This window comes from Camponotus vicinus, unplaced genomic scaffold, assembly GCF_025532165.1.
Source record: "Camponotus vicinus isolate PSW18456_S1 unplaced genomic scaffold, iyCamVici1.0 SCAF_8, whole genome shotgun sequence".
NCBI classification, from domain to species: domain Eukaryota; kingdom Metazoa; phylum Arthropoda; class Insecta; order Hymenoptera; family Formicidae; genus Camponotus; species Camponotus vicinus.
In genome coordinates, this window is record NW_028141980.1 from 12,792,910 (window position 1) to 12,808,081 (window position 15,172).

Here is a 15,172-nt window from a genome sequence, read left to right on the forward strand (position 1 = left end):
CACACACACACACACACACACACACACACACACACACACACATATATATATATGTATGTATACATATATACATACATACATATATATAAATTAAAATGTGTTCAATTCAATTTTTCTAAGACTATGCATGATATATTTTAAAAATATTAGTTTAATTTAAATATTAAACACAAGTTTTTTTATACTCGAAGTATATTCGATATTTTTAATATTCGAAGTGCTGTAATTTTTTTATATGGTTTATATTGTCAATACGCATGAATTTTTTTAATGTCACAAGACAAATTTTCTTTCACACCAATCGGCGAACTCATAGAACGCGTTTATCTTATTGTTGCTGATGTTTCCTTTGATGAACAAACTATACATTCAAAGTTTTAACCAGGCCAAACGTAATTGATGACGTCAAGCTTTTGATAAGGTCAATCCGATAAATAGGCATACATGGAAAAAGTATACAATACGAAACTCTAAAAACTAACACGAATATCATATAAACTATAGACAATTACGTTATAGTCTAATAATTATTAGATATAATTAGAAAAATATCTTTAGATAACTTCTATGTAGCAGATAAATGTGAAGAATAATAAAATAGTTATAGATATATATAAAAGAGAGTTATCTTACTAAACAATATATAAAAAATATGCGTAAAAAATTGAAATTTTTGTCAAAGAAAATACAAATTTTAATAATTTTATAAGTTATACATAAAATAAATATTAAATTTGGTCCAAGAAAAAGCATGATACTCTATTAAGAATATCGGAAAAACATACAAAACAAAAGGTACCATAATTAAGTAAAATAATTAAGTAAAATAACAGCAAAGTAAAGCTTTGCCTTTTATATCGTCTTATGTAACATTTTGCCACGTGAAAACTAGTTAAGAAAAAACTAATTATTGTAAAATCTTGCATAATTTCTTTTATAATTTTAATATTTTATACATATACATATATATCTTATATAAATGTATTATATAAATGTTATGCTCTCTTTTGTATTACAAGTCATAGATCAAAACTAACTCAATTTAATCGAGACATGTTAAATTCTTTTGTTATATTATAATATATATTTTATACCATAAATATATAAATATATTATAAATATATAAATCTTTCTTTTGTGCTAATGGAATAAATCATTTTTCATTTTATCATGATCATTACTTTAATTCTTCAATTCTTAAAAAACTCAGAAAATATATTACTTCAATCTTGAACTTTGAACATAGATATACATATTTGGTAATTATAAATGCACTCACCTGGCAGCTCAAGAAAATTCGAAGTTCTGCGTTGTCGGCCGCGCGGATGAGCGTTAAAATTTAAAGGACCTACATCTTCATTGGTAACGTTGGATATGTTGGAACATTGACTATCGCGGGAGCCACGTCTGGATGCCAGATATGCTGTAACATAATTGCATACGAGAGTTTCATGAAAATCTAACCCAGCCCACTTGCATCGTGTGTTCAAAAGGGATCGTCAAACAGTAAACCGCATCATGATGCGCCATACTATTTCGGTGTGTATGTTACATCGTGTACTGATATATTGTTGTGAGAGCGCGATGTTTGAGGAAATGTTCATCATCGATGTTATGTTATGCCCATTAAATTTTCATGATCCGAGAACACTTGCGAGAATAAATTTTCGATGGCGAGAAATATGAGAGTGGCGTCTCTTTACGAAACGAATATACATCAGGAATATACATTTAAAATTCACTAAACAGTAATCTACTTTTACATTAATTTCAATTTCACTAAACAGTAAAATAGTTTTATATTAAGATACTTTTAATATTTTTACTATTACCACCGTGATATTGAAAGATAAGTTCTTATTATTCAAGGATTATAAATAAGCTCCCGCAAAATATATATTTCAATAAAATGTCATCTCAATTCAACTAACCGATATTTAATTTTCCTCAAATCAAGTAATATTTCAATAATGTCTCTGACACTCTATTATATGAGAAATATCTCGCAAATCTGTCAAATTTATAATTTCACACGTGTTTCACGGAATGATTTTCCTACCAATCTAACCAATGAAACTACCAAACTAATGAAAGTCGAATGGCCAATAATCGAAGAGAATTGGAGGATTAAATCTCAAGAGTATACTACAGCTTTTTCATTTAGCTTTATTCAGGAGCGAAAAGATACAATAAATAAAGAAAAGATAAAGAGAACGCAAAAAGCAGGATAACAAAAACGAAAAAAGAAAATTGGAAATAAGAAAAGATTCAAAAAGAAGAAAATATCAAAATAAATAAAGAGATTGAATCAATTTTATTTATTCTCTTTGATCTGATCACACATCATACAGATTCATGCCAAAAAGTAATTATGAGAGCTTCTTGTATATATGTATACATACATATATGTATATGTACATGCGCGTGTATAAATTACGGATGCGTTTAGCACATAAATTACAAAGCTTGCATTATGCCCATTATTAAAGTGCGTTATGGATTTTCATCAATAGAAGAGTACTCGGTTGGATTAAAAGAACAAGTGATTCGCAGACTACGAATTTTGCCATGGCAAAATCCCAAATTTCACTTCCACGGAGGCCAATTATCGGTGGCCAGTGCACGTGCCGAGATTATTCACGTGTCGTCGTCGTAATTCTCGTTTCCACCCGAATCGATCTGCGTCACGCTCGCTATAGTAAAGACTTTAATCACAATATTCCACGCAAAAAATCTACTGTGATTGTGATGACCGCGATATTATAAATATTGGAATATTGGAACACAAAAAGTTTGCATTTTATTAATATTTAAATTATTTATTTTAAATTATTGTATTATTATAAATGTGTACGCTATCATAATGCTTGCAAATGTAAATATTAACAATATAGTTGTTAATAATAAGTGAATCTTAGTTATAATAAAGTTAATATAAAATTAAATCAATTATCAAAATAAGAGAGAGAGAGAGAGAGAAAGTTAAAGGGAGATTTTAATTTATAAAATTTTTGAAAAATACGATATTAAATGAACGGTATTAAATTAGAGAGAGTAAGAATATCGCAATTGTTAGAAATTTAATTGTTAAAAAGTTATTAAAATTTATCACAAAATTATAAATATTTTTATTTACGTTTAATGCAGTTATTAGGCTACGTTATATAATATCTTTAATCAAATAACTCTCGTCAGAAAAGAAAGAGAAAACAAACATTTCGTGCTTCTTGAGAACATCGGCTGTCGTTTATTGCCAAAATCGCGCCACCAATACAGAAATAAGAGACAGAGAAGAATATAATCGAAAAATATCCTTCGTTAAACGGAGATGAAAAAGTTTCGTGGAAAAGGGAAGAAACTCACCAAGACCGCCTTTCATAGAGCCTCTCCTTCTGGGGCTGGATAGCATAGTGATCTCAGTATCAGCCTCGCCCATGTCTGTCAGATCGCTGGTCGATCGTCGAGATATATTTTTTTCGCCCCTTCTATGTTTCGAGCGCTTTTTTAAATCCTCATGATATTCACGACCAACTTCGTCCAGGCATCCTTGACTCTTATTGAAGCGCCCGTTCATCTTTATACTTTTCGAGCTTTCGCCGGTTCCCTCGGCGGCTTTTTCGTGCATACCAAGAGAACCCTCCATAGATGATGTTTTGCCCGTGTCGTTACTGTTGTATCCCACGGTCTCCCTGCTGACACCCTTCTGATCCACATCCGGACTTCGATCCGTTTTCGGACTGGTCGAGTTATGCGACGTCGGCGTTACTATTGTCGGCGACATGGGACTCTTCAAGCTCATCAAGCCGAAGCAGGAATTTCTTCGCCGATCAAAGGGTTTCGGACTCCTCTGACCATAACTGCATGATGAATTGACTGATCTACTACGATCGATCGTCGATGACGAGGTCGCTGACATTGGGTAGCTCGCTGCTTGTTTCAGATTCTTGCGCGGATCGCAGAACTGAAAGATGGGCGATTTGTGGCCAGGTGAGTGCAGTATTTCGCTGTTGGGAGTCATGGGACTGCGCGGTGGACCCGTAACGCGGGTATAGTAACTGGGACTCCTGGGGCTTCTGGGACTCCTGGGCCCGCGCTGCTGCTCGAGCTCGCCGGCGCGCCCAAACTCGTCGAAGTCGAAGTTCGTATTGGGTGTCTCCGGGTAGTACTCGGGCGGAAATTCGAAGACCAGCGGGGTACCGGGCGACTTGGTCAACGATTGACCGCGAGTCGGACTCCTTTGTTCGGCGATCGGCATCTGCTGCTGAAGGCGAGGTAGCGCTGGCAACTGCCGTGGGCTCCTCGGAGATTTCAGATGAATCGATTGTCCGGGACTGTTGGTAGCCATCTCCGACACAAAGTCTCTCTGACGGATTTACCTTCCTTCCGGATCGCGTTATCTCTGACAGATCGACGCTCTGAGCCGGGTACTTATCGTGACTTTGTCATTGTCGCGTTGCAGAAACGATTGCCGTCGGCTTTCAAGCTAATCCGTAAATGTCGTCTACGACAACCGCTCTTCTCATTTCAATGGATTTGCTGTCAAATTCAATTTTTATATAAATCTACATAATTGAAAAATGTTGCGGAATAAATGCTCTTAATTATCGTTCTAGCTAAACAAGTTTTCTGGACTGTCAAACACGAAAAGAGAATACAAAATTTAACATTTATGTTAAATAAGAAATATAATTACAAAAATGAAATTATCACATATACGTAATTTTTTTAACAAATTTTTTTCATATATATATATATATATATATATATATATATGGAGTTCAGTAATCAATAGTTTTTTATTTACATTAAAATTGAAAGCATAATATATAAAGCTTAAGACAAATTTTCGCATATAATTATTTATTTTAGAAATGATTTCCTCTCTCTCTCTAACACACACACACACACACACACACACACACACACACACACACACACACACACACACACACATAAAGAGAGAAAAGGATACACAGAGAGAAAGACAGAGAGGAGAAAGAATTTAAGTTTTACATACACTTAATCATTTTATATTTCTTTAAAACTTCGATTTTCCAGAAAGTTATCTTAAATAGATTTAATTAAACGAAAAATTACTTCATCTCATATTTAATCGATTTCTGATTAATTAATTATCGTGATGAAATTTATGCGCGCGCGATGCTACTCTGTAATATAGCGCATGACTTATAATCGCAAGGTTAAAACGCACCTATGTCAAGTTCACGATCGAAATCTGTCGAAAATTATATATTGATTTAAATAAAATAAAAAAAGCATAAAATATTTTAAATTATTACTTCATTAGCATTGCTCTTTTAATCAAAATAAAAAGTCCATCAATATAATAATTATTATACAAAATAATGAATTTATTTTTAAAAAATAACGACGTTTAGTTAAACAAAAATTCAGTGTTTTCCAAATAAATATTTTTAAATGTTTTTATTTCAGTCAAATTTTTCCTATTTACCTGTTGCTTTAGAAAATCAGAAAATATACAATCTTATGACAATAAAAAATTTTAACAAAGGAAGATTGATCATTCAAAAAGTCATTTTCCAAATCATACAACAGCATTCAAACACTAATTGCCACACGCACACATAACGTATTGTCTATATTAAAATATGTAATAAATGATATGGATAATAAATAATAAGACACACGTGTCAATTACATCGTAAAATAAATAAATACGACGATATACACGAGATCATTGGCCAAAGCAATACACCAGTTAGCCGATTAGAGATTAACCTGTTGATCGTCGTTGTCGAAGAAAATCATCACGTTGTCTAGCTGCGCCAAGATGTGAACGGTAACGTTGTGGTGCCTGAAATGGCGAAACGCGAAATCTCGTATCGCGCTGATCAAAAAAATCTAATCCTAAATGGATAAACGCACTCGTCGAGTCGAACCAAATTTTGCGTCGCGAGGAGAACGAAGCGTCGACACGAAGATGCCACTTCGGCGATGGCCGGCACGCTACTGAGGGGTTGCAATATAGAAGTTAACCCCGCACCACCCGCTTCGCATCCGCCGCAAGCCACCCTTCCCGCATTCAGCTCGGCCCTGGGGCAGTCTGTTGTTTTCTCCCTCGTATATGCTCTTTCAATAATCATTCACATTCGCGTTCGATGTTATTTACAACTTTAACAATTCTTATGGGGTCTTTATGATTTTAAAATATTTTTATCTAAGAATACCGTCATATTTTTATTAATTTTGTACTAGAAAATTTAGTTTCTTTTGTTTTTTATTTTATCACAAACACGCGTTATAATATGTTTCACATTTTAATATTATTTATTATTTATTGTTAACAAAATTTATTATATAACAAAAAACTAAAAATAAATTATGTGAATCTATTTTCTTATCTTTACGCAAAGATATCTTTTAAAACTTGTGAAAAATAAATAAGTTTTGTAATTTACATGCGCAATTAAATATGTCATGTTCATCACGTATATTAAAATAATAAATTTAATAAAATTATCAGTCTTTAAGTTTTAATTAACGCTCTTTCTAGTCTATAAAAGTAATAAAGTCTATCGATAGTCTATCAAAAGTTATGTTTATGTCGAGGAAATTCATGAAGATACTGTGGACTTATTGAGGTCTGCTACGCAACAGTCTATCTATCTAACAGGTAGACGTGTAGTACATGCAGGTATATTGCAAAATCTAATATGCTTTAATGTTGGTTCAAGCCCGTTTACCTAGTACAGTTCGTCCTCTAATTAGTAAGGCACTATAGTACGCACTATGAAAGTGCGCGTGGAGGAATCTGATTTGGCCTTCTCATCAACAGCTCATCGATTGGCACTACTCTATGAACGCGTCAGTTTTTGGCAAGAGCTACAGACACAGAGATGCTTCGAATTGAATTTAGACGGTAGATACTAAATATTTGAGATATAAGAAGGAAGAGAAAATTACATAATCTTATATTTAACATCGTTAGATAACACTTTCAATGAAGCAACTAATCGCAAAAAGCAAGATTCTGTATATTTCGCTAATATTTTGAATTTCCCTTTTATTATTTGATAAATTCAAGATTGATTATCTACATAAAATAAAAGAAAATAAATTATCTATAATAATTCCCATGCATTAACTCTGCTTAATTAAATTTGCATATTGAAAACTCAATGAAAGTTTAATCAATTTTAGAAAAAAGATTATTAAAAAATATATTCCAATAATATAGTATTGTTTTATTTCATGATGTTTTCAAGAAAAAAATTTTCATAATTTATATTAAATCATTAAAAAAAGTTGAATTAAAATTTTAAAAAAATTATCATGTTGTTGATAACAAATTACCTTTTTCATTTGATTTATATCATCCGAGCAATGTGGGAAACTAGTAATATCAAAGACCAGTAGAGAGCAGATATATACAGGGAAAATACTGATATCCAGATCAAATTGTGTACATATCACCTAAGCAATAAATTCTTCGTGCATTTCCAATTTATACTTATAATCATCATTACAATATCTATAAAATAAAATTCACGCGATTGATTTTATAATTTAACATCTTAGAAAGCTTATACTACAGAATACTGCGACACTAGAAATGTTATATTATTATTCTTGATATTTTTACTATTTGATATTTATTAATAATACTTCTACGTCATACGCTCATATTATTGATTCGATCATATCAAAACTAAAGAATCCAATGATAAGAAAAGAATTCACACTAACTTTTCATATATGTGTGTGTGTATATATGAAAAGTTTAGTCTCGATTCTCTTTCGTCATACTTTTCGATTTTTAATTTAAAAAAAATATGCAAAAAAATTGTGCAAATGTTGTGCAAACATGCGTTGTATAGTTGATAAAACAAATTGAAATATTTCTTTTTGCTTCGATAACAAGTAATGTTATTTGGATACGTCCGTTTATGTTGATAAATATCGAACGCAATGAAAACATTTCAACCGCTTTTAAGTGATTAGTATTTGAATATGAAAACGCATTAGAGTTTCTATTCATGTCTTCTTATCTTTATCATTAATAATTATCCAACAATTTAGAATGAAAACCAGTTATTTCTTGTTTCATGTTGATAGAAAACGGACTTTGCTTTAATGAAATTGTTTGTAGTTGTTAATAATTATTTATACCATCCGTGACTTCTTAAACGATAAATCATTTTATGTAAATATTTCTTATATCTTTGTTTCGCTTATTTCATTTGCATTTCCGTTTTACTAAATTAATTTTTTATTAATTTACGTAGAACATACCAATTATTTATATATCAAATATTGTGATGAATCAGCAGTATATTCTATCCACACATAAAATATAAAGAATTCAAATGTTCAACTCTAATATAATAATTAAACCCTAATATAATAATAGTTAAACTCTAATATAATAAACATTTTTTACATTATTTTATTAGAATTTTCATAATAGCATAATATTTCAATGTTTAATGCTCTTTATAATACAATATACTGAATTATAAAATATAACATAATTATGGAATATTACTATTATTAGTAAGTTTTATACAATTGCAAATTGTTTTTTCGTTCTTAATTACTTTGTATTTCTATCCAACGCATTCTCTTCTTTGAATCCTTGAATTATTGTGGCATGTTGCACAATCCCTCGTTCCAAACCTAGAAACTTATCGCGTTTCTTGCTTCTTGTAATATCTATTGAAGCAAGTCTAACAATAAGTATATGTATTAATAAACTTGTTGCGCCTAAATATCCAATCTTTAAATTCCTAACATTATATATGAAAAATATAATTATGCTATATATATTGTATTTATGCTACAATTTTATATTATTTTTATATATTAGATGTGTTTATTATATGATCAATATTTTACTTATAAATTCACCTAAAAAATATTAAAAAAAGAAAATTAATCTCATTATTTCAAATGAAATACATTCATACTATTAAATTATTTCTACTTAATAGATTATTGAGTTACAATTAAAATAAATAAATAAATAAATAAAAATTTAAAATTAAAAAAAATTTTGTGTTTATCCTTATTTTATATTTTGTTGAAAATTTTGTTTCACGTATATCATAAAGTAACGCCTAGAATGTGTGAACTATTATTGGTATAGTTGTAGTTATTTCTTTTATATTTAATTTATTTAATCTCTAAATCATATCATACGAGTTGACGGAAGTTACATAGTAGTATCAGAAACCGTCAGATAGCGGATGCGTACAATACGAATTTGAAATGACGAGGCATACTGATGAAAGTCATTATCAAGCAATCTTTTATTTCAGAAGAATAAAAATTTTCACAGTATATAAATATAAATTCAAAAGAATTATTTGATAATTTATCTCATTGATTACTTCGACTATTTTAATTTGATAAGCAATCGATTAAGATAACCGAATGACAGTCTGCAATTTGCAGCTTAATAAACTTGCATAAAAACGCGCATACAATTCCACGTAATCATCGATTGACCATTAATAGATCTGATGAAAATCACTTACGAAAGTAGCACAATGGTTCGGAAAATAAAAATACATCACTCCCAGAATTCTCAATGAAAGCAGGTACATGTCGCGTAATACATTAAATCATCTTATCTCTTAATGACATTTCCTGTTTAGATAAAATAATTCGAAATTTAATATTCGTAATTCGCATTGACTGATAATTTTCACGTTACTATGACACATCATGTACAAAGAAATGATAACCTTGTACTTGATATTATATGCCACATTATAGTAATAATTCCTCGTAAAACATTGACGTCTGAAAGATTTCTATTTTTATCAAACTACAATAGACGTTATATATTATACATATATGACGTATATAATTGTACATTGACTCACGTTTTTAACCTTTATTAACTTATTTAACATTTTCCATGCGTGGTTGATCATTAGATGACTCAAGTGTTTTGCAGTTTTATATGTATTTAATAAATACATATTAAATCCATATTAAAAACTATATATTCATATTAATATCTGTATTAAAAGCCTATTTACTAAAATTTTGCTAAACATATTCGAAATGCATATTTATATACGCTTATTTTTTATCCAATTGTTTACACACACAATTTTTCTTTGTTAAAATGGTAGATATAACACATTACTTTTTTAATGGGAATTATATTTTATATCGAATATTATATCGAATATTTCTCAATGCTTCATTATTTCTAAATAATTTTGACATGTTTTTATTCGTCATTATTTTAAAAAGTTGTTATTGTAGTATTTTCTGTTAATGTTACCTTAATATCTTATCATATTATAATCCTGTAGCGATTTATTTAAAGAAGAAAGATCAGGAACGAGAAATCTCCTACTACTATTGTATTATCATGAGGGAAGCGACATGGCACGCACTCTGATGACGTTTCCAATGGGCAAACTCACCACCCACATACAATTCTCGACGCTAGCTCGACTGGCAATCAGTCAGAACATACGGTACCAGCGTCGCGAGAGGATTCGTACTCATGTCAGTCGTCCATTCTGTTTATCTGTTGGGCTTAGAGTTGCCTACTTCGGGAACACATGTCACTCGACCTCGATCCAACTCGAGAAAAAGCTTAATATATTCCCAGATGCCGTCGTTGAAGACTTTTCGCATCGAGTTCGATCGACCAGGCGCTACTTATGCACCTGGCGAACGAGTCACCGGCAATGTTATCGTCGACTTGGCCAGGGAGAAATCTATCAGAGGTAAATAGTGTTCAGCATATACGTGTCGCGGCACGAGATCAAACAGTATCGAGCGATTATACAACATACCACAGGCGCCGTGTCGTCGGACGTCAAAGTGCGCACATGCGTGTGAAAAATGCGTGAAGCGTGAAACCAGTGTCGTAAAAAAGAGGCGCCGACTTTCACGAGGAATGTGTCATTGTGTGATTTACACATAATAAATGAATATTTGAATATCTGTTCTATGGATGAGTGAAATTCAAATTGAGAAAGCAGAAAAGACTGAACAAGTACTAGCATCTTGGAAGAGACCTTATTTTTTCAAACTTCAAGCTTTGTAGTTTCATAAAAAAGGGATAAAAAATTAAATGAAATTAAATGAAAAAACATTAATTATCAAGTAATAAAAATTAATTATCAGAAATTTCTATTATTCTATCAAAATACAACGCATTTAAATTAATTAAATACAGTTAATTAAGTTGTATTTATAGAAATAATTTCTCTATAATTATACATTTTAATATCTTCACGATATCTTTATACTCGGTTTTTTTATTTCTACTCGGTGCTTTTATGATGAAATAAATAAAATATCGAATATAATATTTTTTTCACCAATTACGATAAGTAAATGTGTGTACGTACTTATAAAATTCTGTTAGTCATAACTTCTTATCAGATGCTTTTGTTATGACGTCATTTACCAACATGAGATGCACTACATGTGCGAGATATATCGTCTTATGTTGTTGGCCATTCTATAATATAGTAAGTAACAAAGCTGTGAAATTTTTTATTCTGCATACACTTTATAAAAATAAAGAGAAATAATACATTAAACAATTACGTAGCGAATTAAATATCAAGTGCGAATGAAAAATGTCAATTTAATATGCATTATTATCGATTCACAGAAGTGTGTTATCAGAACGATGTTCTGACAAACAACGTTTCAAGTAGATCTACTAATACTATCTTAATCTCACATTCATTTTAGGAGAATGAAATTATAATTATTAAAATGCACAATTATTTTTTGAATAATACTGGAATAAATATATGAGGATTATATTTCCCAAGACTTTTTTTATTATCACTCGTGTGATATCAAGTCATATTGTAAAATAATTTCCACCTATATTTCTAAATTTTTTGAAGATTAAAATTATAATATATGTATATTCTATACAATCTACATTTTTAAAGTTGTAAACAGACTAAAAATAAATTTATTAGAAGATGATTCCAGTTACTGAAATCCGTTAGATTGCTAAAACTACTGATATATCTCTCTATATAACGTGAGACACAGCATTACCATTTTCGCGCATCTATTTTTATATATACCGACTATAGCCGGTTATGCAACGCATATATTATGTATTTGGAAATTCTGTTGATACGTTTTTGATTGACACTGAATTCCAAGCGCTGTAAACGTAATATTGTTGTAATGTGAAAATTTCTTTTCTAAATCGTTTGTTTCATTTTTAAAAAATTGATCTTTTTTTATTTTTGTCAAAATTTTTAAACTGTTATATAGAGAGTAAAAAAAATAATTACTGTTTGTAAAAAAAATAATTACTATGTAAAAAAAATAATTATTATGTTTGATTGTGATGATCAAGTTTCAATATATAAAGAAGAGAGCGACAGAAAGAAAAGATCAATTATTTTTAAATATATAACATTTTAATATAAAAAAATAGGATAAATAAAAAGACAATAAAAAGAAATATATATTTTTTTTTATCGCAGCTCTGAAATTATCGATTAAGGGAGAAGCTAATGTTAGCTGGAAAAGAACGAGAACTAGAAAAGATTCTCATGGACGCGATCAGACTGAGGTTGATCATTTCCGAGCAAACGAACATTATTTTAACTTGACTTATTATCTGTTCGGAAATACAACAGGTAACATTATCATTTATAAGATTACATCGATATTATCAAAAAATATGATAATAATATCTGTAACCGAATATTATGATAAGATGTTTAAATGGGATTATTTCAACAATTATTAATTCGAATTAATTGCAGGTATATATGTATAATATAATAGTACAATAACATATTTTTAATTTATCAAATATATTTCAGGTTCCTCAAGTGATGGAGAAGTACGGATGCCAGCAGGAATTCATAAATACCCTTTTACCTTTTCACTACCCTCCAATATACCATGTAGCTTCGAACATGTAAATGGTCACATCAGATACACGACGAAAGCGATTATTGACAGACCGTGGAGATTCAATCACGAGTGCAAGATTGCGTTTACTGTAGTCTCATCTTACGATTTGAACAATCACAGTCAACAATGTGTGAGTAAAATCAATATGCGAAAGTTATATGTGTGTATATTTCTTTTTCTTGATATTAAGCAAAAATAACTGCGATCAAACTAGAAAATGACGATACACAAAACAATATATTTATCAATATTTATTTCTCACACAAATATATAAAAAAATAATTATAATTATAATATTAATTATAATTATAATATTAATTATAATTATAATATTTTTATATATCTATAATTTTTTAGCTCGGCATAGACGACGAAACGAGTAACAGCTTCTGTTGTTTCTGCTGTGTCAATATGGGTTCGATAAAAACGCGTATTAAAATACCGACAACGGGATTCGTTCCAGGTCAATCGATAGAAACGATGATCAACTTAAATAATACCAGCAGTGTCAATGTGACGAAGATCTGCGTTAAATTGGAACGAGTAGGTTTAATCGCTGTCATCGCGTGTCATAATTCACTATAGCCATATATCATTTGCCTATATATATATAATCTATCCTATCAAATTAATTTTTACCTATAGAATATAATTACATTTTTTTATAATTCTCATTCCAAAGTCCTTGGAATTCCATGCGAAAACACCGTATAATTCGACTGAAAGGGATAAAGCGGTCATAAAGACCGAGCTAAGTACGGGACCGTTCAGCCAATATGTTATACACGATGTTGTGTCACGATTACAAGTTCCACCGTTACCACCATCCCAATTGGAATATTGCAGTATAATAGATCAGAATTATACCTTACGCATTACAATTCACGTCTCAGGAATGTACGTATATATTTCTCCAAAATTATGTGGATCTTAATTTATATACATGTCATTACTATTCAATCATATACGTTATAAATAATTCGAAAATTCTTTTTAAAATTATTTTATATCTAAACTCGCAGTAAATTTTTAATTTGATTGAATTAAGATAAATTTATATTGATTGACGGTTCGTTAAAAATCAATTCAATTTCTGCGATAGGCATTGCAGCATCACCAAGACTTATCCAATCTTGATCGGAACAATCCCACTGCGTTCTGTATCTCATACACAAACTATACAGCCTACAGCTCCAATGATGCAATACGATGATGATCCTCCCCCACCAATGCCGACGTCTCCAGACTATGCCTCACCAAATTTGCCTTATCCAGGATCTCAACCCATAGGTTTTGCTATTGCAAATCAACCTAGCACTTCGGTTAACCAATGGGACATACGTGAGTAGATGCTGCTTTTTTATAAAATAAAATTTCATTGAGATATACATACATAATCATTTTCAAAATTTAATAATTAATCTTAAAAATAAATGTATATTGGATTATATTTTGTACTATATAAATGAATGTTGCATGATTTCATGTTGCAAAATTATTATTAGTTATTATGTATTGTATGTGCACGTGTGTATATAAAAGAAAATAAAAAATTATTATAAATTTTAAGAAATTATTCTTTTTCTAGCGCCGCCATCATATGAAGAATGTATACAAAGAGCGGATACTATTAAAGATCACGATGAATCTAATTACGTGCACGGGGCCAACGAATCTTTCGCACCCAGATATCCAGTTTTTAATTTCTCAATGCCTTGTAAGAACGAAATATAATTATTGCTAAATGCTTTATATCATTTTGAAAACGATGAGCATACCTATGCATAGTTTATTCCATAGATCCATCTGGAAAATAAGATGAAATGTTTGGAAAATAAGCACAGATAAGACGGAGGAGTATACCCTATACCACCGACAAACTTATTGTTATTTGACGCGCTTGACATAAACTTGCAAAAGCAAGCATAGAAAAATATAGATTCTGATCACTACCTCGTATATATTCGAATATATTTATATAATTATTATCATATTTAGTTTTTTTAATATAAATTATAATTGTGTATTTTTATACTTTATAACTCTATACTATTATTCTACACTATTACTCTTTACTATTATAAATGTATTACGTCTTACGTCGAATAAATAATGCTTATGTATGATGTATAATGAAAAATATAATTTTGAGATACTTTATATATTCGATATTTGCGTTTATAATGGTTTGACACGTTTAAACATTGAAAAAACGTCGCAAATTAAAAATCCATAAAGAAAAATTTATTGCAGGAGC

The 15,172-nt window shown here is 30.2% G+C and overlaps 2 protein-coding genes across 4 annotated transcripts in view; one reads left to right on the forward strand and one right to left on the reverse strand.

The window, feature by feature from the left end:
• The window catches only part of LOC145976196 (uncharacterized), a 37,382-nt gene extending 31,385 nt beyond the window's left edge, over nt 1-5,997 (reverse strand). For 2 of the 3 annotated variants that reach the window (XM_083107227.1, XM_083107229.1), the window contains exons 1-3: nt 5,761-5,997; nt 3,364-4,536; nt 1,280-1,423 (exon numbers count right to left, since the gene is read on the reverse strand). In XM_083107227.1, coding sequence (XP_082963353.1) covers nt 1,280-1,423; nt 3,364-4,345 — 1,126 coding nt within the window. In that variant the 5' untranslated portion in view covers nt 4,346-4,536; nt 5,761-5,997. Of the gene's footprint in view, nt 1-1,279; nt 1,424-3,363; nt 4,537-5,680 lie in introns of all 3 variants that reach the window. The other variant, XM_083107228.1, reaches the window with a different exon arrangement.
• Nucleotides 5,998-9,360: 3,363 nt separating this feature from the next.
• Nucleotides 9,361-15,084, forward strand: LOC145976198 (arrestin domain-containing protein 17). Its single transcript, XM_083107232.1, has 9 exons — nt 9,361-9,581; nt 10,311-10,733; nt 12,477-12,632; nt 12,822-13,045; nt 13,273-13,458; nt 13,598-13,812; nt 14,018-14,256; nt 14,504-14,632; nt 14,716-15,084. The coding sequence occupies exons 2-9, from the start codon at nt 10,508-10,510 to the stop codon at nt 14,730-14,732; spliced, it is 1,392 nt and encodes a 463-aa protein (XP_082963358.1). The 5' UTR covers nt 9,361-9,581; nt 10,311-10,507; the 3' UTR covers nt 14,733-15,084.
• Nucleotides 15,085-15,172: the final 88 nt, after the last annotated feature.